The following is a 25,844-nucleotide window of genomic DNA, read 5'->3' on the forward strand; positions in this document are numbered from 1 at the left end:
TGCTTTGAGTGAAGAGAAAAGGCTAGACTTAATGAAGAGAAAATATAATCGTACAGTTCCACTAGCCCTCTCTCTCTCTCTCTCCTGTCCTTTATTCTCTCATACTTTCGAAGAAAGAGATGGCTTGTGGATGAAAGTCAAATCCTAGATATGTCACCTGGTCTATTTTATTGGTATTATCATTTTCAAACTTAAAAGGATTTTGCAGAAAGAAAAGTCATGCCAGGGTGCATTGTATCAAACGGATGGTTACATTGGGCAGTGGTTTGTCAAAAGTAGGACAGAGTGTACTGTGTACAGTATATTAGACTATTGATGTGTCCATCCATGCTTGTAGCGAGGATGGGGGTTGTCTGGAGGTTATCAGGAGGCAAGATCCAGGGCAGAGATATGGCAAGCAGGACGGGGAGCTTTCTGTTGCACATAAGAGTCAACTGTAGAATATCCCAAATATACCACATAATGCAATTTCCCCCCCCAAAAAAAGTTAAAATGAGGATTTCTGTTCTCTTTTTTTTTCAGTCCAATTCCCACGCACTTGTCTCTCACACATTCATAAACCTCTACAGTCACTCATGCTTTTTATCTCTCTTTCACACACAGTGCCAGTTCACATGAGCCATGTCTCTTTCTCCTTGTTGAACTGCTCTGCCCACCTCCTGGTGAGCTCCAGGTAGTGCTCAGGTTGGTGTGGCTGGTAATCCAAATACAGCCTGGTCACCGTCTTTTTTGGCACAGCCATCTCAATCTGCGTGCCCTCGTGCCACTCGTTGAACGACGTTATCGTGACGATCTCGGGCCGCACGTTCAGCGCCGCCTGCAAGGCCGTCTCGTAGTAGCGGCCGTTGACGCGGTTGCGCGTGTTGTGGTTGTTCCACGGTCTGACCGCGGTGTCGATGTAGCCCGGCCCGGCGCTAGGTATAAATAACAGGTTGTTACCGTCGCAGAACGCCTTGACCGCCTTCCAGTTCTGGTGGGATGAACCAAAAGAGAACCCGTTGGAGGCGAAGTACGTGTACATGCCATCGAAACCACCGGCAAGAATGTCATGCTTGTGGCGCTCCTCCACGATGAGGGCGATGAAGACACTGTCATACGGCGTGCCGCGCAGGCTGTGGGAGCCCGTGGGGTGGAGCAGGTCGGACCAGTTCTCGGGCGGCGTCAGATACGAGTCATAAATGTAGAACAGAGGCAGGATATTCCCCGTGCTAGAGGTGAACTTGTAGAAGGCTCCGTGGTCCCCGTACCTTCAAACACAAATAAATGGACAAGAGATTATTGATACAGATTTTGATATTTGCATGGAAGGAGAAATAACCTAGAAGTATCCTAATAAAATATGAAGCACATTGTAGAGTTCTTTACATGTAATCTAGCATTCAGGAGACAGCAGAGGGAGCACGGCCCCAGCCAAATCAACGGGGCCACAGTGGAGAAAGTTAAAAGCTTCAAGTTCCTCGGCATACACATCACTGTGTGGTGAAGAAGGTGCAACAGTGTCTCTTTTAAACCTCAGGAGGCTGAATAAATTCGACTTCGTCCCTAAGACCCTCACAAACTTTTACAGATGGACCATTGAGAGCATCCTGTCAGGCTGTATCACCGCCTGGTACGACAACTGCACCGTCCGCAACCGCAGGACTCTCCAGTGGGTGGTGCGGTCAGCCCAACGCATCACCGTAGCCACACTGCCTGCCCTTCAGGACATCTACAGCACCCGATGTCACAGGAAGACCAAGAAGATCAAAGCTGGGACCGAGAGACTGCAACTGTTGGACTAATGATTACACCCTATATCAGCAAGATGCAGGCAAGTGTGCGCAAGGTGGTCACTTTGATTACAAATGTGTCTCTCGACATGTGTGCACCTACGTTGTAAACTTTCATTCATAGGCTAGGTTGTAGCAACCTCATGATGCGTTTAGGGAAAATTTGAGTATCATGTAGTAGCTAAACCTGTTGCTGTTACATTGAACTGGGTGAATGGAATATGAATGATAGTCATCCAATATGCTGTAATAGAAATAAGGCCATGCTCTTTAAAATATTTGATGTATAGACGCCACTGGTCTGTACATCCCATCGTGTGTGTGTGTGTGTGTGTGTGTGTGTGTGTGTGTGTGTGTGTATACACACATACACAGTGCCTTCTGAAAGTATTCAGACACCTTTCTTTCACATTTTGTTAGGTTACAACCTTATTCTAAAATTGATTAAATAGTTTTTTTCCCTCATCAATCTACACACAATACCCCATAATCAGAAAGTAAAAACAGTTTTTTTGCAAATTCATTAAACATTTATATAACATCACATTTAAACATCACATTTACATAAGTATTCAGCCCCTTACCTCAGTACTTTGTTAAAGCACCTTTGGCAGCAATCGAGTCTTCTTGGGTTTGACGCTACAAGCTTGGCACACCTGTATTTGGGGAGTTTCTCCCATTCTTCTCTGCAGATCCTCTCAAGCTCTGTCAGGTTGGATGGGGAGTGTTGCTGCACAGCTATTTTCAGGTCTCTCCAGAGAAGTTCGATCGGGTTCATGGCTGGGCCACTCAAGGATATACACTTGTCCCGAAGCCACTCCTGCGTTGTCCAGATGGAAGGTGAACGTTTGCCCCAGTCTGAGATCCTGAACTCTCTGGAGCAGGTTTTCATCAAGGATCTCTCTGTATTTTGCTCTGTTCATCTTTCCCTCGATTCTGATTAGTCTCCCAGTCCCTGCCGCTGAAAAACATCCCCACAGCATGATGCTGCCACCACCATGCTTCACCGTAGGGATGGTGCCAGGTTTCCTCGGGACGTGACACTTGGCATTCAGGACAAAGAGTTCAATCTTGGTTTCAACAAACCAGAGAATCTTGTTTCTCATGGTCTGAGAGTCTTTAGGTGGCTTTTGGCAAATTACAAGCGGGCTGTCATGTGCCTTTTACTGAGGAGTGGCTTCCGTCTGGCCACTCTACCATAAAGGTCTGATTGGAGTGCTGCAGAGATGGTTGTCCTTCTGTAAGGTTCTCCCATCTCCACAGAGGAACTCTAGAGCTCTGTCAGTGACCATTGGGTTCTTGGTCACCTCCCTGACCAAGGCCCTTCTCCCCCGATTGCTCAGTTTGGCCGGGATGGCCAGCTCTAGGAAGAGTCTTGGTGGTTACAAACTTCTTCCATTTAAGAATGATGGAGGCCACTGTGTTTTAGGGGACGTTCAATGCTGTAGAAATGTTTTGGTACCCTTCCCCAGATCTGTGCCTAGACACAATCCTGTCTCGGAGCTCTACGGACAGTTCCTTTGACCTCATGGCTTGTTTTTTGCTCTGACATTCACTGTCAACTGTGGGACCTTTTATATAGAAGGATGTGTGCCTTTCCAACTCATATCCAATCTATTGAATTTACCACAGGTGGACTCCTTTTAAGTTGTACAAACATCTCAAGGATGATCAATGGAAACAGGATGCACCTGACCTCAATTTCTTTTATCATAACAAAGGGTCTGAATACATATGTAAATAAGGTATCTGTTTTTAATATTTAATACATTTGAAAAAATGTCAACCTGTTTTCGCTTCGTCATTATGGGGTATTGTGTTGAGATTGCTGAGGATTTGTTTGAAATTTCATCCATTTTAGAATAAGTCTAATGTAACAATGTGGAAAAAGTCAAGGAGTGTGAATACTTTCCTAAGGCACTGGTGTGTGTACAGTTGATGTCGGAAGTTTACATACACTTAGGTTGTCATTACACTTAGGAGTCATTAAAACTCGTTTTTCAACCACTCCACATATTTCTTGTTAACAAACTATAGTTTTGGCAAGTTGGTTAGGACATCTACTTTGTGCATGACATGAGTAATTTTTCCAACAATTGTTTACAGACAGATTATTTCACTTATAATTTGCTGTATCACAATTCTAGTGGGTCAGAAGTTTACATACACTAAGTTGACTGTGCCTTTGAGCAGCTTGGAAAATAGCAGAAAATGACTTCATGGCTTTAGAAGCTTCTGATAGGCTAATTGACATCATTCGAGTCAATTGGAGGTGTACCTGTGGATGTATTTCAAGGCCTACCTTCAAACTCAGTACTTGACATCATGGGAAAATCAAAAGAAATCAGCCAAGACATCAGAAAAAGAGCTGTAGACCTCCACAAGTCTGGTTCATCCTTTGGAGCAATTTCCAAACGCCTGAAGGTACCACGTTCATCTGTACCAACAATAGTACGCAAGTATAAACACCATGGGACCACGCAGCTGTCTTACCGCTCAGGAAGGAGACGCGTTCTGTCTCCTAGAGATGATCGTACTTTGGTGCGAAAAGTGCTAATCAATCCCAGAACAGCAGCAAAGGACCTTGTGAAGATGCTGGAGGAAACGGGTACAAAAGTATCTATATCCACAATAAAACTAGTCCTATATCGACATAACCTGAAAGGCCGCTCAGCAAGGAAGAAGCCACTGCTCCAAAACCACCATAAAAAAACAAAGACTACGTTTTGCAAATGCACATGGGGACAAAGATGGGACTTTTTGGAGAAATGTACTCTGGTCTGACGAAACAAAAATAAATCTGTTTGACCATAATGACAATCGTTATGTTTTGAGGAAAACGGGGGAGGCTTGCAAGCCGAAGAACACCATCCCAACCGTGAAGCACTTGGGTGGCAGCATCATGTTGTGTGGGTGCTTTGCTGCAGGAGGGACTGGTGCACTTCACAAAATAGAAGGCATCATGAGGGAGGAAAAGTGTGGATATATTGAAGCAACATCTCAAGACATCAGTCAGGAAGTTTAAGCTTGGTCACAAATGGGTCTTCCAAATGGACAATGACCCCAAGCATACTTCCAAAGTTGTGGCACAATGGCTTAAGGACAACAAAGTCAAGGTATTGGAGTGGTCATCACAAAGCCCTGACCTCAATCCCATAAAAAATGTGTGGGCAGAACTGAACAAACCTGACTCAGTTACACCAGCTCTGTCAGGAGGAATGGGCTAAAATTCACCCAACTTATTGTGGGAAGCTTGTGGAAGGCTACCCAAAACATTTGACCCAAGTAAAAAAATGTAAAGGCCATGCTACCAAATACCAATTGAGTGTATGTAAACTTCTGACCCACTGGGAATGTGATGAAAGAAATAAAAGCTGAAAGAAATAATTTTCTCTGCTATTATTCTGACATTTCACATTCTTAAATTAAAGTGGTGATACTAACTGACCTAAAACAGGGAATTTTTACTGGGATTAAATGTCAGGAATTGTGAAAAAAGTGAGTTTAAATGTATTTGGCTAAGGTGTATGTAAACTTACAACTTCAACTGTATGTATATATAGTACCAGTCAAAATGTTGCACACACCTACTCATTCAAGGGTTTTTCTTTATTTTTACTATTTTCTGCATTGTAGAATAATGAAGACATAACTATGAAATAACACATATGGAATCATGTTGTAACCAAAGAATTGTTAAACAAATCAAAATATATTTTATATTTGAGATTCTTCATAGAAGCCATCCTTTGCCTTGATGACAGCTTTGCACACTCTTGGCATTCTCTCAACCAGCTTCAATTAACAGATGTGCCTTGTTAATTTGTGTAATTTTTTTCCTTAATGTGTTTGAGCCAATTAGTTGTGTTGTGACAAGGTAGGGCTGGTATACAGAAGATAGCCCTATTTGGTAAAAGACCACATCCATATTATGGCAAGAACAGCTAAAATAAGCAAAGAGAAAGGACAGTCTATTAAGACAGTGGTTCCCAAACTTTTATAGTCCCGTACCCCTTCAAACATTCAACCTCCAGCTGCGTACACCCTCTATCATCAGGGTCAGCGCACTCTCAAATGTTGTTTTTTGCCATCATTGTATGCCTGCCACACACACACACTATACGATACATTTATTAAACATAAGAATGAGTGAGTTTGTCACAACCTGGCTCGTGGGAAGTGACAAACAGCTCTTACAGGATCATCCTGCAGTGCCTGATCCTATTTGGTCTTGGCCATAGTGGAGTTTGGAGTGTGACTGTTTGAGGTTGTGGACAGGTGTCTTTTATACTGATAACAAGTTCAAACAGGTGCCATTAATACAGGTAGTGAGTGGAGGACAGAGGAGCCTCTTAAAGAAGAAGTTACAGGTCTGTAAGAGCCAGAAATCTTGCTTATTTGTAGGTGACCAAATACTTATTTTCCACCATAATTTGCAAATAAATTCATTAAAAATCCTACCATGTGATTTTCTGGATTATTTCTTAATTTTGTCTGTCATAGTTGAAGTGTACCTATGATGAAAATTACAGGCCTCTCATCTTTTTAAGTGGGAGAACTTGCACAATTGGTGGCTGTCTAAATACTTTTTTGCCCCACTGTATATATATATATATACACACTGCTCAAAAAAAATAAAGGGGACACTAAAATAACACATCCTAGATCTGAATGAATGAAATATTCTTATTAAATACTTTTTTCTTTACATAGTTGAATGTGCTGACAACAAAATCACACAAAAATTATCAATGGAAATCAAATTTATCAACCCATGGAGGTCTGGATTTGCAGTCACACTCAAAATTAAAGTGGAAAACCACACTACAGGCTGATCCAACTTTGCTGTAATGTCCTTAAAACAAGTCAAAATTAGGCTCAGTAGTGTGTGTGGCCTCCACGTGCCTGTATGACCTCCCTACAACGCCTGGGCATGCTCCTGATGAGGTGGCGGATGGTCTCCTGAGGGATCTCCTCCCAGACCTGGACTAAAGCATCCGCCAACTCCTGGACAGTCTGTGGTGTGGCGTTGGTGGATGGAGTGAGACATGATGTCCCAGATGTGCTCAATTGGATTCAGGTCTGGGGAACGGGCGGGCCAGTCCATAGCATCAATGCCTTCCTCTTGCAGGAACTGCTAACACAATCCAGCCACATGAGGTCTAGCATTGTCTTGCATTAGGAGGTACCCGGGGCCAACCGCACCAGCATATGGTCTCACAAGGGGTCGGAGGATCTCATCTCGGTACCTAACGGCAGTCAGGCTACCTCTGGCGAGCACATGGAGGGCTGTGCGGCCCCCCAAAGAAATGCCACCCCACACCATGACTGACCCACCGCCAAACCGGTCATGCTGGAGGATGTTGCAGGCAGCAGAACGTTCTCCACGGCGTCTCCAGACTCTGTCACATGTGCGTGTGAACCTGCTTTCGTCTGTGAAGAGCACAGGGCACCAGTGGCGAATTTGCCAATCTTGGTGTTCTCTGGCAAATGCCAAACGTCCTGCACGGTGTTGGGCTGTAAGCACAACCCCCACCTGTGGACGTTGGGCCCTCATACCACCCTCATGGAGTCTGTTTCTGACCGTTTGAGCAGACACATGCACATTTGTGGCCTACTGGAGGTCATTTTGCAGGGCTCTGGCAGTGCTCCTCCTTGCACAAAGGCGGAGGTAGCGGTCCTGCTGTTGGGTTGTTGCCCTCCTACGGCATCCTCCACGTCTCCTGATGTACTGGCCTGTCTCCTGGTAGCACCTCCATGCTCTGGACACTACGCTGACAGACCCAGCAAACCTTCTTGCCACAGCTCACATTGATGTGCCATCCTGGATGAGCTGCACTACCTGAGCCACTTGTGTGGGTTGTAGACTCCGTCTCATGCTACCACTAGAGTGAGAGCACCGCCAGCATTCAAAAGTGACCAAAACATCAGCCAGGAAGCATAGGAACTGAGAAGTGGTCTGTGGTCACCACCTGCAGAACCATTCCTTTATTGGGGGTGTCTTGCTAATTGCCTATAATTTCCACCTGTTGTCTATTCCATTTGCACAACAGCATGTGACATTTATTGTCAATCAGTGTTGCTTCCTAAGTGGACAGTTTGATTTCACAGAAGTGTGATTGACTTGGAGTTACATTGTGTTGTTTAAGCGTTCCCTTTATTTTTTTGAGCAGTGTATATATATATATATATATATATATATATATATATATATACACACACACTCCGGACTCCGACATTGCTCGTATTAATATTTCTATATTTTTTAAGTCCATTCTTTTACTTTTAGTTTTGTGTGTACTGTTAGATATTACTGCACTGTTGGAGCTAGGAACACAAGCATTTCGCTACACCCGCAATAACATCTGCTAAACATGTGTAAACGACCAATAGAATTTGATTTGAAGTGAACTGTCTCTCAGTACTTTAAAAGGGTCTATGTTGACTGAAAACTGTTTCAACAGGAAAGTTCAACAATGTTTTACTTTGTGTCCACTTCAATTTGAAGTTATTCTAAACAAAGACAACACCTACCTGTCGATGATATACTTGATGTTGTCATGGACACTGTGGTCGCTCCGCCCTCTGTAAGGCTGGAGGTGAAAGGCAACCTGGGAAGAAAATTAAAAAACATCTTAGTCCACGGCTTTCCATTCATTGCATTGTTGTCACATATTTGTAAGTGCGTCCATGCAGCCAACCCAACCATCTAAGGTGATGAGTTAGTATTGACTCAAACTCTTGAGAATATTCACATTTGGAAAGGTGACAGGAGCTGGGCTGTGTTCAGCTGCCCCTTGGGTCTAATTGAGAGCTATTCAAAGCCTAAGGACGCAGCAGGCGCAATACATCCATTATTATGCAGCCATTATAATAAGCAGTTGTTACAACAATGACCAAAATGGCTTCAAGTGTTGTGTCCAAATACTGGTGGAGTCAACTCATAAAAGAATCTGACCAGAGAGGTCCAGGACCTGAAGAACAGTTTGCAGTTCTCCTAGGGTCTGCTCGATGAGTTTAATCGGGAAACGGCGAGATGACGACAATCTGTAAGCCTTTGAGAGAGGACATTAGTTCTGTATGTGAATCCATGATAACACTGACAGAGAAATCAGATTATCTCGAAGGACAGTCAAGGCCTGACAACATTGTTGTAGACGCAATTGCAGAATCTCCACATGACCTGGATGGAGTCTGAGGACAAAGTGAGTGAAATGATCTCGGAGAAACTGAAGTTGGACCACAGGAAGACTGAGTTGGAGCACGCCAACGGGACATGAAAACCCACCTCCAGCCCAGGCCGATAGTCGTCAAGTTCCTGAGGTTCAAGGACAAGGTAACGGTTCTGGAAAGAGCCATGAACTTGAGAGGAACTTACATCTTCCGTAACGAGGACTATCCTGAAGCTGTGCGCCAGATGAGAAAATAACTTATCCCGGGCCATGAAAGCTGCCAGAGTGCGTGGGGACATTGCTTACATCCAATATGACAGGCACATTGTCCAGCCTCCCTCCCAAAAGCCTGGAAAGGATGAGAGAGCCAAGCCTATGGATTCGTAGCTTCAACCCCTCAGCACACACACACACACACACACACACACACTTACACACACCAACTGATTAATGGACTGCTAAATGTATGTTTTTTTCTCTTGCTTTGTTTGTTCTTTTGTAGCCTTCGAAATATGGTTCATGAAATCAGTAACTTGCTAACATCAGATAACGTCCATATATTAGTCAATTCTGAGACTCACTTAGATAATTCCTTTGATGATACAGCAGTAGCAGCAATACAAGGATATAACATCTATAGAAAAGACAGGAATGCTTATGGAGGAGGTGTTGCTATATACAGTACCAGTCAAAAGTTTGGACACACTTACTCAATCAAGGGTTTTTCTTTATTTTTACTAATCTCTATATTGTAGAATAATAGTGAAGACATCAAAACTATGAAATAACACAAATGGTATCATGTAGTAACCAAAAAAGTGTCAAATATATTTGAGATTTGAGATTCTTCAAAGTAGCCACAACCAAGTTGCATACTTTTGGCATTCTCACAACCAGCTCTTTTTCCCTCATCCTTCACTGTAGAAGCATCAAACAACGTTCTAAAGACTGTTGACATCTAGTGGAAGCCTTAGGAAGTGCAATATAACCCCATAGACACTGTATATTGGATAGGAATTCCTACAAACCTCAGATTTCCCACTTCCTGGTTAAATTTTTCTCAGGTTTTCGCCTGCCATATGAGTTCTGTTATACTCACAGACATCATTCAAACAGTTTTAGAAACTTCAGAGTGTTTTCTATCCAAATCTACTAATACTATGCATATACTAGCTTCTGAGCCTGAGTAGCAGGAGGTTTACTCTGGGCACGCTTTTCATCCGAACGTGAAAATACTGCCCCATATCTCAAACAGGCTTTAGGATCACCACTTTATTTTAAGAATGAGAAATGTCAGAATAATAGCAGAGAGAATGATTTATTTCAGCTTTTATTTATTTCATCACATTCCCAGTGGGTCAGAAGTTTGCATACACTCAATTAGTATTTCGTAGCATTGCCTTTAAATTGGGTCAAACGTTTTGGGAAGCCTTCCACAAGCTTCCCACCATAAGTTGGGTGAATTTTGGCCCATTCCTCCTGACAGAGGTGGTGTAACTGAGTCAGGTTTGTAGGCCTTGCTCGCACACGCTTTTTCAGTTCTTCCCACAAATTATTTATGGGATTGAGGTCAGGGCTTTGTGATGGCCACTCCAATACCTTGACTTTGTTGTCCTTAAGCCTTTTCCACAACTTTGGAAGTATGCTTGGGGTCATTATCCATTTGGAAGGCCCATTTGCGACCAAGCTTGAACTTCCTGACTGATGTCTTGAGATGTTGCTTCAATATATCCACATAATTTTCTTCCCTCATGATGCCATCTATTTTGTGAAGTACACCAGTCCCTCCTGCAGCAAAGCACCCCCCACAACATGATGCTGCTACCCCCATGCTCCACAGTTTGGATGGTGTTCTTCGGCTTGCAAGCCTCCCTCTTTTTCCTCCAAACATAACAATGGTCATTATGGCCAAACAGTTATATTTTTGTTTCATCAGACCAGAGGACATTTCTCCAAAAAGTACGATCTTTGTCCCCATGTGCAGTTGCAAACCGTAGTCTGGCTTTTTTAATGCCGGTTTTGGAGCAGTGGATTCTTCCTTGCTGAGCGGCCTTTCAGGTTATGTTGATATAGGACTCGTTTTACTGTGGATATAGATAAGTTTGTACCTGTTTTCTCCAGCATCTTCACAAGGTCCTTTGCTGTTGTTCAGGGATTGATTAGCACTTTTCACACCAAAGTACGTTCATCTCTAGGAGACAGAACGCGTCTCCTTCCTGAGTGGTATGACGGCTGCGTGGGTCCATGGTGTTTATACTTGCATACTATTGTTTGTACAGATGAACTATTCAGGCCTCCCAAGGATAAACCAGACTTGTGGAGTTCTACAAAAAAAATTCTGAGGTCTTGGCTGATTTCTTTTGATTTCCCCATAATGTCAAGCAAAGAGGCACTGAGTTTGAAGGTAGGCCTTGAAATACATCCACAGGTACACCTCCAATTGACTCAAATGATGTCAATTAGCCTATCAGAAGCTTCTAAAGCCATGACAATATTTTCTAGAATGTTCCAAGCTGTTTAAAGGCACAGTCAACTTAGTGTATGTAAACTTCTGACCCACTGGAATTGTGATACAGTGACTTATAAGTGACATAATCTGTCTGTAAACAATTGTTGGAAAAATAACTTGTGTCATGCACAAAGTAGATGTCCTAACCAACTTGCCAAAACTATGGTTTGTGAACAAGAAATGTGTGGAGTGGTTGAAAAACGAGTTTTTATGACTCCAACCTAAGTGTGTGTAAACTTCCGACTTCGACTCTACATGTCAACATCCACAGCTAATGAAGTCACTGAAACCCTTAACAAGGAGTTGCAGTCAGTTTTGGAATGCGTGGCCAGTAATAAACTGGTCCTGAACATCTCTAAAACTCAGAGCATTGTATTTGGTACAAATCATTCCCTAAGCTCTAGACCTCAGCTAAATCTGGTAATGAATGCTGTGGCTGTTGGACTAGTTGAGGATACTAAATTACTTGGTGTTACCTAAGATTACAAACTGTCATGGTGAAAACATATAGGTTCAATGGTTGTAAAGATGGGGAGAGGTCTGTCTGTCTGATAAAGAGATGTTCAGATTTTTTGACACCACACTCCACAAAGCAAGTCCTACAGGCTCTAGTTTTGTCTTATCTTGATTATTGCCCAGTCATGTGGTCAAGTGCTGCTAAAAATGACCTAGTTAAGCTGCAGCTGGTCCAGAACAGAGCGGCACATCTTGCTCTTCATTGTAATCAGAGGGCAAATATAAATACTATGCATGCCAGTCTCTCTTGGCTAAGAGTTGAGGAGAGACTGACTGCATTACTTCTTGTTTTTATAAGAAACATTAATGTGTTGAAAATTCCAAATTGTTTGCATAGTCAACTCACGCACAGCTCTGACACACATTACACTTACCCCACCAGACATGCCACCAGGGGTCTTTTCACAGTCCCCAAATCCAGAACAAACTCAAGAAAGTGTACAGTATTATATAGATCCATTATTGCATGGCACTCCCTTCATCTCATATTGCTCAAATGAACAGCAAACCTTATTTCAAAAAACAGATAAAGCAACACCTCCCGGCACAACGCCTCTCCCCTATTGGACCGAGATATTTTGTGTGTATGTATTGATACCCTATGTAGGCTATGTGCCATTTTTAAATGTAGGTAGTTCTATCCTTGAACTGTTCTTGTCTATTCATGTTCTGTATTATGCCATGTTTCAGGTTCTGTGTTGACCCCAGAAAGAGTGGCTGCGGATCCTAATAAAATTCCCCCCCGACCCCCAAAATACAGTCACAGCTAATTACATCTAAATGAAAGTAACACTACCCCTTCTCCCCCGCTCTACTTATCATCGAAAGTTGAACCACAAATTGTGGCTGATATTTGAACCCCAGCTCTCAAGCATGTATAACTGCAACAGTCATATTTCTCGGCCAACAAAAGTGGACGAAGTGGGTGCCCAGAAATGTCCTCATACGATATTAACACATAAGTGTTAATATGTTGATCAATCTTTACAGACTGTGTTAAAGGATTGTCTCAGACGATGACTGTTTCAGCACTGGTGTTATGCCATGACAAATAACCTGACACATCTATCCCAAGGTCATTCGTCATCCACTAAAGCCCAGGGAATCATAGTTCTATTCCAGCTGACTATTCCTCAATGAGGAACAGAGTGGCTGAACACACGATGGATCAGCTATGAAACAAATACAAAACATTTTAGCTTGAATTTTTTAAGAGTAAGAGTGGAGAATTTCACTATTTTGAATTATATATGATCAAAGTGGACCACTTTTCTTCTCTCACAACGGGTTCCGCAGGGGCCCAGCATGAAAGAAGCTGGATGGATAGAGCCATACGCAGAATGGAAGCAGCAACACCTCGCCAGTTTGCTAACATAAGTCTGCTGCTTTTGATGTAGATCCATCATTCTCACCTGACGCTTGATTGAATTCCTGTCTGAGCTCCGCCTCGCCACTCCCTGGTTCTGTCTGCCAAGACTTGCTTTATCTTGGCCTGGTCACAGTTGTAAACGAGAACTTGTTCTCAACTAGCTTACCTGGTTAAATAAAGGTGAAATACATGTTTTTTTTTTAAACTAGCACTATCCTATAAAATACTTTGTTGTCGTTATGGGGTTTGCTAGTGTTTACCGTGGGCTGTGGAGATTAAAGTGCTAAACATGTTATAGGTTTAGCATGTTGTGCATTTTTCATGACTGGGAATTGTCTTTTATGCTATAAAAAGACTTGTCATTATGGGGTTAGTATACCATTCACTATGGAGAATAAACTTCTAAACATTTTTCACGTTGTTAGGCTATGCATGTTTTGTATTTTTCATGAGTGGGAATAGTCTTTGTCTTATTATGGCGAGGAACTGTAGCCAAGTATAGTGCCTTCGATTAAGATAGGTTGGAGTAGGGGGTATGGCAGTATTGAAATTAAAGTGAGTGGCTACTGGGCCTTCCTAACCAGTTGCCATGGTAATTTAACTCTTGGTGACACCAAGGGCTCAAAGTGTCACCATGACATTGGGACAGAAGTGCGCTAATGGATTGGAGTGATGCAGGCTAGGGATGGGAGGCAAGGCGGTTTTAAACTGTTGTCCTGTATAGTTAAATGTAGACATGGGGAGAAAATCGTTGTTGTCGCTAATGGTGGCAGCTAAGTGCTTCAGTGTCAGATGAAAATATATTTGAAATTTGGAGCCCTCGTGGCAGGGTAGCTCACTATGGCTGTGTAGGCCACTCGTCTGAAATCAGTGTCGAAGGCGAGGAACAACTCTCCGTAATCTGATTGACGTCTCGAGGCAAGGTATCATTAGAGGGAAAGTTACAACTATTTCTGTGCTAATAACTTCGATTAAAAGCTGAGTGACTCGGCTGGGGAAAAAAATCATTCGAGTTTTTAAAGCCTGCCGTTTCACTGACTGTCAAATTATTTCTCCCTAAGCGAAAGAGCTGTCACCATCTCAACTTCCGCTCGCCGCAGATGACTGCCACCGTTGGAATAGCCCGCTCATGTTCCACCCGAGACACATCAGGCCATTACACAGCAGCAATTTAGACTTACATGAGAGACCCAAGCAAACCAAGAGCTTTTCTCACAGACTGACCCAGCCCTATCACCATCACCAGAGCAAAGAATTGTCTGAATCGAGTAGAATACAACCTAATGCACTGTAACAGGCCCTTAGGAGGGGATTTCAACCATCCGTTAAACTACCCAGACAGCATTTTATAACAGTCAACACCATACAGTATTGAACGTATCATGAGATGTTGCCGCTTCGTACTTCCAATAATGTTTAGGTTATATTAGTTCAATTCAGTAGGGTTCCACACGCTAAGTTGTCAACTTCTCAATAACATCAACGTCTCGCAGGCACACCAACTATGCACCCCAAATGGCACCCTAGTCCCTATGTAGTGCACTACTTTTGACCAGGGCCCGCAACTAGTGCACTATGAATGGAATAGGGTGCCATTTGGGACGCATCCAAGTCATGGAAGATGGTAGATGCATGCTGTGCTGGGCATCTGGAGATGGGGAAGTGTGCCTGACAGCATGGCCTGCCCACACATGGGCCTCTCTGCACTGCTGCTGCTGTGCAACATGCCCTACTTTCCTGCCCCTTGGGGCCCGGATTGTTCAGGGAGGAAAACTGAGTCATGGGACCGTCACCCCCGCCTATCCCGATTCCCCCCCCCCCCCCCCCCCCCCCCCCGAGCCCACGCACAGCCCCTCAAGGGCCAAAGAGGAGTTTCAGCCTGAGCTACTCTCCAAGCAAGCAGTGTGACCACGATTGTTCAACTCAGTGGAGCTCTAGAGCCTTCAACCGCAAGAGGATCTGCTCTTAAACTCCAACCGTACATACATAATACAAAAGCTGTGTGGGTGCCCATACTTGATTTAGTCGCTTTTTCCAATGCTATTCTTATATAAACAAAACAGTCTGTTTTCTGCAGTGTCATCTAGTGTAAGGTCCTAGATTTGGGAGTCTAAGTCAGTGCCATAGTAGTATTGCCTGGCTACCCAGACTCCTCGCTCCGACCAAACGCTACGCCACACCCACCATAGAGGTTACTTTATTTTCCGTAATGAGTCTGGATCTGAGTACCTCCTCAATCCTTCACCGAATGTGAACACTCGGGCCGTCTGATTGGTCCAGAAACTGATGGGTTGGGCCAGAGCCAGAACACATGTGGGTTTGATACTCTGATTGGTTTGAGACGATCCAATCGCTGATGACTTTGTTTTGTACAACACCTCTTGTGCCCTCCGTCACCACAAACGACCCCAACCCTGGTAGACTAGTCTAGACCTGTTCTGGCCTGTGTTTCTAAGGCTTTTTCAGACTGTGAAGATTCAGCATGTCTGTCTCGGGACTGTCTGCTGTTATTCCGATCACATCACACACAGAGCTCCCTTAGATTGCTCTGTTAAGTGGCAAGTTATAAAGGCTCTGTAGCCTCCACTCATTGTGATCACCTCAGCTCAGACTGTAAAGAGAAGTTCCGTCACGACAGATCTGACAGGAGAGGGATGACAAGACTGATAAACAGAGAGATGGACTGACTGAGCATGTACCATGTAAGACGTTCACCTGCAACAGTGACAAACACGTCATGCTGTTGCCACCTAAAGACTTTCTCTTCTAGTCTCTTTCTTTGACAACATTGTTTGTGTCCATGAAAAATAACATAATTTATCTTTCATGTACTGCATTCACATTTCCTTTGAAGAGGCTACACACATTGGGACCTCAAATAAATGATTGCTCACTTTTGCTCCTAAGGATCCCTCAGAAGGAGTACAATAGAATGTACTGTACATGCAAGTCAAAGAGCCCTATGATGAAGTGAAATGCTGGGATGGTGGGATGCTGCCACTGAGAATAAAGGTCCGAATCCTACCTTGAAGTCCATATGCTTAACATGTTTTTGCATAAGTCATGCATTGATAACAATGGGTCAAGTTATGCCCATGGATCTTATGTTAGGACTCAACCAAGAACGATTATGCATTCTACTGCTCATCCCCCATCTTACATATTGGTGTGAAAGAGGAGGCACAATTATACATTTTAATTTGCCTTGTCTTTGCAGAAAATTCCAGGAAGATTGTAATGCAAGAGGGCCTCTTTTGCATTAGAAAAATAAATGTTTGCGTCGCAGCTCAAAATTATGAGAGACCCAAGACATTTTTCTACGGTCAGCAGTTTGTGAAGATTTTTCACTAAAGGCACTCCAACAATAAATGTCCTTATGTGCAGTGGTGGAGGGAGAATGTGGTCATGAGCAAGTGGGCACTTGAACAGGATACTGATGCAGAGTACCACTCTAAATATGCTATAACAAGGTTATTAAAGGGTCAATCTGGGATTGGTACATCCATTTTTGGACTTTTAAAATAATGATAAACTACATGGCCAAAGGTATGTGGACACCTGCTCATCGAACATCTCATTCCAAAATTATGGGCATTAATATGGAGTTGGTCCCCCTTTGCTGCTATAACAGCCTCCAATCTTCTGGGAAGGCTTTCCACCAGATGTTGGAACATTTCTGCTGGGGCTTCCACTGATGTTTGGCGATTAGGCCTGGCTTGCAGTCGGTGTTCCAATTCATCCCAAAGGTGTTCGTTGGGGTTGAGGTCAGAGCTCTGTGCAGACCAGTCAAGTTCTTCCTCACCGATCTTGACAAACCATTTCTGTATGGACCTCGCTTTGTGCACAGGGGCATTGTCATGCTGAAACAGGAAAGGGCCTTCCCCAAACTTTTGCCACAAAGTTGGAAGCACGGAATCATCTAGAATGTCATTGTATGCTGTAGCGTTAAGATTTCCCTTCACTGGAACTAAGGGGCCTAGCCTGAACCATGAAAAACAGCCCCAGACCATTATTCCTCCTCTACCAAACTTTACAGTTGGCACTATGCATTTGGGAAGGTAGCATTCTCCTGGCATCCATTACATGAAGCTGCAGACAAACAGTTTTTGTGCTGATGTTGCTTCCTGAGGCAGTTTGGAACTCGGTAGTGAGTGTTGCAACCGAGGACAGATGATTTTTACACGCTACGTGCTTCAGTACTCGGTGGTCCCATTCTGTGAGCTTGTGTGGCCTACCACTTCACGGCTGAGCCGTTGTTGCTCCTAGACGTTTCCACTTCACAATAACAGCACTTACAGTTGACTGGGGCAGCTCTAGGAGGGCAGACATTTGACGAACTGACTTATTGGAAAGGTGGCATCCTATGATGGTGCCACATTGAAAGTCACTGAGCTCTTCAGTACGGGCCATTCTACTGCCAATGTTTGTCTATGGAGATTGCATGGCTGTGTGTCCGATGTTATCCACCTGTCAGCCAAGGGTGTGGCTGAAATCGTCAAATCCACTAATTTGAAGGAGTGTCCACATACAGTGTTTATAGTGTAAATAGGCCCCATCCCTTAGATGTTTACAAAAAAGTGGCAACAACTTGGTTGTTGTTTGTTAAAGTTATCTTTCCCTACTTTGGCTTTATTTTTCTTTACTGCTCTCTCTTATCAGTAAAACTGCACTTTTTTGGTGGAAAAAATATAGGCAATTCTGAATCCTCCAGAATTAACTAGAACCTCTGTACTGTAACGTCCCGCTTTTTGTTGGATTACTTATGCTTATAAGGACTGAGGTCGGGGAGTTTGATATAGTTTAGTTGAACTTTACTCAGAGTACGCCGGCATTACAGGGTTATTCACAAGGCTTCCTAGCACATCAATCGGTCCCGTGTAAAACATGGAACTGGACTTTTCTGTACAAATACACGGACTGGATTACGTAATAACGTTCACAACATTACATGTACAACAGACATTTATTTTCTGTACTTGTGCTCTTATAAATATTCATTTTGAATATCGGCCTGCATTATTTGCATGATTTTCTATGTAGCAGAGATTCTCATGCAATCACAAAAACGAATCCGCTCTCAATTGTCTTTAAATGCGACCGTGTGTTGAGCAAACACAGCGTGTGTATTATTGATGCAACACAGCTGGAGAAAGGGGCTCTAGCTTAAGCCTGTCTCTCTTGTCACACTGCACTTGGTCCGCATTCATTCACACAGGCACGAGGCTCGCAATGCCCCTAAGAAGTCTTTAAAGGCCCAGTGCAGTCAAACACGTGATTTCCTGTGTTTTATATATATTTCAATACTTTATGGTTGGAATAATATTGTGAAATCGTGAAAATCATAATAATGCCATTTTAGTGTAAGACCTGTTTGAAAAGACCGCCTGAAATGTCAGCCTGTTGCGGCAGGATGGAGTTTTAGCCTGCCCGGTGACATCACCAGGCTCCCGAGTGGCGCAGCGGTCTAAGGCACTGCATCTCAATGCTAGAAGCGTGTATCACTGCAGACCCTGGTTCGATTCCAAGCTGTATCACAACCAGCCGTGATTGGGAGTCCCATAGGGCGGTGCACAATTGGCCCAGCATCGTCCGGGTTAGGGTTTGGCCGGGGTAGGCTGTCATTAGAAATAAGAATTTGTTCTTAACTGGCTTGCCTAGTTTAATAAAGGTTAAATTTAAAAATAAAAATAAATCACCAGTCGGTAAATTTGTTAGTAGACCAATAGGAAAAAGTTCCAAACCTCTGCCAATAACAGGTAGTTTATGGTTTTCCACCTCCCTACTCAGACCACTCCTAGACAGTCCAAGCAAAATTCTTACTTGAGAAATTGCTCTTTGCTAAGAAACTATTTTAGTTTCTTTTTGACCATTTTAATTGAAAACAATCACAGTAATGTGATTTTAAATGAGATAAAAACGTCTCCATTGGACCTTTAAAACAAACACACACACAAATGCAAGTCATCCTGCCGCACAGCTGTCTACTGACACACAGATACACACCCAGAGGTGTCCTGCCCATACAGGCCACAAGGGCACATGCCCCCTCAGATTTGTCCTGTTTTTTATTTTTCAGATGTTAAATGAATTACTCAACTTAATTTTTAAGCCCACGCTTGATCATAACTATTTATAAAATTATCTGTCGGCGCTATTTTGCAGAGGGGCACACACATAAAGAGGTATGCTTAGATAACGCATATAGAAAAATATACATTGTTTTTACATAGAATTAGGCATAATGATTATTGCTCTAGATTGCTGGAAAATGCTGTTTCGGGTGTTTGAAAAATTCCCCCCTGGATATACCACCCAAAGGGCTATATACCGAAATGCAGCATGCGTAACGTACACCACTTAAACTGCCTTAAAGGGTCTTAGACACATTCTCACACACTTCCAACCGCTCAGGGTGAATGGATACACACCACTCAAACGGCTGTGTGGCTGTTTTTATATATCGGTTATGTCATCAAAGATTCTGCCGGATCAAGCCAGTACAGCTCACTTTGGAGTATCTTTTTTCCTTTCAGCATCCTTGAACAGCTACTACGTCTCTGCTGCATCTGATGTGCATCTACCATCTGATGTTACACGTATCGAATTACGAAGAAGGGGCCCTCTAAAAGTTTCACGAGCTTCAATGCAGTCCGTGACAGCAGGCAGAGGGGACTCGACGAGTCGACGTTGATGCAGTCGTTATCTCTGGGATGGCATTTTTCGACCTAATTGGCAATAGGTCATGTAGTTCCCTGATGTGTTTCCCTGCTCATCCAGTCCCATAAACAACAGTTCCCGCCAGAAGCTTTTTTATGTCCCCTCTGCTCTTAGTTAGAGATGTCCTCATCGTCCCTCCCCCGCTGCCTACTCAAAGTCATGTCACACTTGGCTATCAACTTTTTTGAAGTAATGGTATACTATTGTGTATTACAATAGTATTGTACCGTATTAAGATCTGTTTACCATTTGGTTGTGTAAATTTGTTCTTTGGAAGATTCCTTACCAAAGCACACATTCTTATCTAGAACTCATGAATCCCAAACACTGATTCCAAAGCAAAGTGTCTGTTTGTCTCTCTGTCTGTCTGTTCCTTACCTTGAGGTTGTGTCTGTGAGCAGCGTCTAGGACGGCCGGCACCAGGTCCTCTGTGGGGTCCCCATTGTCATCGGCCAGGCCTGGAGGATACCAGGACAGCACCAGCACCCCTAGACCACACAGGACAAGTCTCTCTCAGTCTCCATACAGGACATTTCTAGAATGGGGAAAGCCCCTCATAGCATGGCAATTTTACAATACACTCAATATGGCTGCTGGTCCACCTATCACAAAACATTGACTTCAATATCCATTCTAGTCATTCTATTTCAATGACCACACATCTCTGATACCCAATCCTGAACCTCATGATGTCCCTGTTACACCATTTTAAGTCGTATTGGTCAGTGTGATGTTGACGTTGATATATATGATCGTTACCTACATCTCCTAAGGGTTCCGGATTGGCTTGAAGGACTTATTGATGTGATTGCTGCCGTATGCATGCAGCTAATTGATCAAGATGTCCATTTTGGTCACTAGCTGTTTGGAATATTTGATTACAATATCTAAAAAGTCCTGGCCGCATGTATTAAAACGTTATGTCCGCACTATTCATTTTATTATGGGCTCTTCGCGTAGTGGTATCAGTCACCACTGCCAGCAGGATGCTATTTGGAATTTTTGATGGGTCTTTGTGCCAGTGGCTTTAATTAAATGGACTCTTTTTAACTAAGCAAATCCAGTTGCCCTTTCTGTGTTCCATCTGTCACAGTGTTCGGTTTCGGGGGAAGGGAGGGGAAAGAAAGATCATTTCCCGGATGGTGTACAATAACCAGTTCAGCCGAAGGCAGACAACATTAGCATGGCTCGATTGGCTGTCCCATCAGTCGTTTTTGAAAACTTGTTTTCACACCCAACTCCAAGGCCTCATCAATCCCATTTTGGTCAATAAAAGTAGCGTACATTTTTTCATTTAAAACATAGGCTACTTATTTCAGACAATGTGCATGCCACTTCCGATTATGGTTTGTTTCACGTTCATTTTGTTCACGTTCAAGGTTGCTTGGAAATGGATGTCAAGATAAACACAGTTCTAAAACGACTGTGAGAAAAGGCTGCTGGTGGACTGACGTGAGCGTGCGGAGCTGTCCACTACATGAGTGCTGAAATAAACCGGCAAAGCGCAGGATAAGTGAAAAAAATGAATAGTGCGGCCATAACTTTTTAATACACGCGACCATGGCTTTTTAGATATTGTAATCAAATATTCCACACAGCTTGTGGACATGGCTTGATCAATTAGCTGCATGCATACTGTGTGTGCCAGTGGCCTGCTGTGCTGGCTGCTTGACAGAACAGTTTTTGATATTCCCCTCTATCAGGGTGTGGACAAGAATTTATCTGGCTGCAACATAGACATTTATGAGCTGTCACTTCACGTGTGTGCTGAAGGATACTCACTATTACGATTGAAACAGAGTGTCTAAAGTGTCACTGCATGTAGGAAGGCAAATTTCATCACTCAGATATGAGGCATCACTTATGCTGTCTAAAGATACAGTAGAATGGTTGTCTGTTGGAATAAGGAAGACAGACAGCACGAGCAATGTGCAACGCAAGCAATGTATTCCAAATGAACCATAACAGTATACATCTGGCAGGAAATATAGACTTTATGTGTCAAAGTGAGTCATTCAAGTCAGTGGAACTCTTGAGTGATGTTGGCACATATACAGTTTAAGTCAAGAAGTTTACATACACTTAGGTTGGAGTCATTAAAACTCGTTTTTCAACCATTCCACAAATTTCTTGTTAACAAGCTCTAGTTTTGGCAAGTCGGTTAGGACATCTGCTTTATGCATGACACAAGTCATTTTTCCAACAATTGTTTACAGACAGATTATGTCACTTATAATTCACTGTATCACAATTCCAGTGGGTCAGAAGTTTACATACACTAAGTTGACTGTGCCTTTAAACAGCTTGGAACATTCTAGAAAATATTGTCATGGCTTTAGAAGCTTCTGATAGGCTAATTGACATCATTTGAGTCAATTTGAGGTGTACCTGTGGATGTATTTCAAGGCCTACCTTCAAACTCAGTGCCTCTTTGCTTGACATCATGGGAAAATCTAAATAAATCAAATTGTAGACCTCCACAAGTCTGGTTTATCCTTGGGAGCAATTTCCAAATGCCTGAAGGTACCACATTCATCTGTACAAACAATAGTACGCAAGTATAAACACCATGGGACCACGCAGCCGTCATTCCGCTCAAGAAGGAGACGCGTTCTGTCTCCTAGAGATGAACGTACTTTGGTGCAAAAAAGGGCAAATCAATCACTGAACAACAGCAAAGGACCTTGTGAAGATGCTGGAGGAAACAGATACAAACGTATCTATATCCACAGTAAAACGAGTCCTATATCGACATAACCTGAAAGGCCGCTCAGCAAGGAAGAAGCCACTGCTCCAAAACCGGCATTAAAAAAGCCAGACTACGGTTTGCAACTGCACATGTATACAAAGATCGGACTTTTTGGAGAAATGTCCTCTGGTCTTATGAAACAAAAATAGAACTGTTTGGCCATAATGACCATCATTATGTTTGGAGGAAAAAGGGGGAGGCTTGCAAGCCGAAGAACCCCATCCCAACCGTGAAGCACAGGTGTCACGGCTCTCGTCGTAATGAGGATCGGACCAAAGCCCAGCGTGGTAAGTGTTCATGATTTTTATTAACCAAAACACTTTAACAAAATAACGACGTGAAGAAACCGAAACAGTTCTGTAAGGTGCATAAACTATACAGAAAACAACTACCCACAAAACACAGGTGGGAAAAAGGCTGCCTAAGTATGATTCCCAATCAGAGACAACGATAGACAGGTGCCTCTGATTGGGAACCACACTCAGCCAAAAACAAAGACATAGAAAACACAGAAATAAAGAAACTAGAATGCCCACCCTATTCACACCCTGGCATATCCAAAATAGAGAATAAAAGCCTCTCTATGGCCAGGGCGTGACAACGGAGGTGGCAGCATCATGCTGTGGGGGTGCTTTGCTGCAGGAGGGACTGGTGCACTTCACAAAATAGATGGCATAATGAGGCAGGAACATTATGTGGATATATTGAAGCAACATCTCAAGACATCAGTCAGGAAGTTATAGCTATATAGCAAATGGGTCTTCCAAATAGACATGACCCCAAGCATACTTCCAAAGTTGTGACAAAATGGCTTAAGGACAACAATGTCAAGGTATTGGAGTGGCCATCACAAAGCCCTGACCTCAATCCCATAGAAAATTTGTGGGCAGAACTTAAAAGGCATGTGCGAGCAAGGAGGCCTACAAACCTGACTCAGTTACACCAGCTCTGACAGGAGGAATGGGTCAAAATTCACCCAACTCACTGTGGGAAGCTTGTGGATGGCTATTTATTTATTTATTTTAATTTTATTTATTTCACCTTTATTTAACCAGGTAGGCAAGTTGAGAACACGTTCTCATTTACAATTGCGACCTGGCCAAAATAAAGCAAAGCAGTTCGACACATATAACAACACATAGTTACACATGCTACCCGAAACGTTTGACCCAAGTTAAACAATTTAAAGGCAAAGCTACCAAATACTAATTTAGTGTATGTAAACTTCTGACCCACTGAGAATGTGATGAAAGAAATAAACGCTGAAATAAATCATTCTCTCTACTATTATTCTGACATTTCACATTCTTAAAAGTGGTGATCCTAACTGACCTAAGACAGGGAATTTTTTACTAGGATTTAATGTCAGGAATTGTGAAAAACTGAGTTTAAATGCATTTGGGTAAGGTGTCTGTAAACTTCCGACTTCAACTGTAGATCCTATTGTAGCTGTGCTCAAAGTAGAACAAATTGTTAAAACTTGAAAGTTAACTGGACAGGCACTGCAGCAGCAAAACTAATGCGAATGTTAAAACTTGTTTTGTATGTTTCAGTATAGAATAACCACTGCACCTTTGCACTCTACCTGCAGCAGCTGCTCCAATCTGCTCCATGTGGGACTCCAATACATCCGGATCTCTCGAGCTGTACGGACCGAGCTCAGGGTAGAAACTGGAGCCGATGTCCTCCGGCGGCATATGCCTCCCTTTAGGGTAACTGGCGGCGATTTTGGGGTCCCAATGTGGCACGAGGACATGGTCCCAGTGCATGTATTTCCCATCCATCGACGGGTTCCCGTACCACACGCTGTAAAATATGTGGACGTCGTAAAATATGGTTCCATCAGGTCCAGAGTTTGATAAAACTACTTTGGCGCGCACCTGCCCGGTGGAGGAGACGGCGTCTTGGGACACCGAGCGCCGGTCCATCCTTCCTCCAATCATCGGCATGTGGCCCAACCCCGGGGCCAGGTCCGAGAACCCATCGCTGGGCTTCAGAGGTCTCAAACCCATCATGGTTCCGAAAACGAAAAGTGTAAATAAGAACAGGGCTATGCACGTTTTCTTCCGCAGCCTGGCCATTGCGGATAGATTGTCTCGTAGAGGCGATTCCTGCTGGAGTGAACCGGGTTTCCTGGTCGGCTGAAGTCAGCCGTGTGAATAAGACTTGCTTTTCTCCAAACGTCGTATAGCCTATTGGCAGTATACTATAACAGTTAGCCTATCTTACAAGTTCACCTACTGAACTCTAGGAAAGTATACAATGCAGGCCTTCATATAGAGTATTCATAAATGCAGTCGCTGTCGGAACGCAGAAAATGTAAAACTTTATGATTAATAGCCGAACTATTAGCCTACATGATTGCGGATGAAGCCTAATGGTCGCGTTGCATGACGCAGTGGAATCTGTCATTGCATTTAGATCTCAGTGATTTGAAATGATTTGTCCCTTTATCAGGTTCTCATGCGGAGCTAACTTGCTCACTTCAACCAGTTAACAGAATATCGATGTCTTAAGGAGCTCGCTTTACCTTGTTCTAGTGGAGAATGTGAAATAAGGATGCATGACACATTTGGATTAGTGTTCCCCAATTGCAATGATAAAGGCTATACCACCATCTGATTATATGAGCTCTTGGAGAATATGTGCACATTTCGAGTTAAGAATAGCCTCCATGTCAAGTGATCAAATCTCTCTGATATATTTCTATCGTGTATAGGCTACAGTCAGATGTTGGCTCCTGATGGCTGAATTGCCGTCACCATGTTACACTATTTCGCTTTTCGCTGCTACGCTATTTCGCTTTTCGCTGCTGGCTCGATATATCTCCTACACAATACTTTACATTAGGCTCGCAAGTAAACCCACGTAGCGACAGCAACGAAAACGTTCTAAATTCAATGCAACAAGATCCTGGACGTGCACGCTTCGTGGTCGCTGTCCTTGGTATTCGCCATAAGCGATGGCTGCTTTTTACCGTCCATGTTTTGCTACATGGAGGCGGAGCTTTTGCCGGCCGGGTGTTATACTGAGATTTGTTTGG

At 43.3% G+C, this 25,844-nt stretch overlaps 1 protein-coding gene across 1 annotated transcript; it reads right to left on the bottom strand.

The window, feature by feature from the left end:
• Nucleotides 1-142: 142 nt before the first annotated feature.
• Nucleotides 143-25,844, bottom strand: LOC129857729 (glycoprotein endo-alpha-1,2-mannosidase-like protein). The gene is made up of 4 exons (XM_055926246.1): nt 24,387-25,844; nt 20,431-20,540; nt 8,304-8,380; nt 143-1,247 (listed from the first exon to the last, which is right to left on the bottom strand). The coding sequence occupies exons 1-4, from the start codon at nt 24,880-24,882 to the stop codon at nt 611-613; spliced, it is 1,320 nt and encodes a 439-aa protein (XP_055782221.1). The 5' UTR covers nt 24,883-25,844; the 3' UTR covers nt 143-610.

This window comes from Salvelinus fontinalis, chromosome 6, assembly GCF_029448725.1.
Source record: "Salvelinus fontinalis isolate EN_2023a chromosome 6, ASM2944872v1, whole genome shotgun sequence".
In the NCBI taxonomy this organism is placed as follows: domain Eukaryota; kingdom Metazoa; phylum Chordata; class Actinopteri; order Salmoniformes; family Salmonidae; genus Salvelinus; species Salvelinus fontinalis.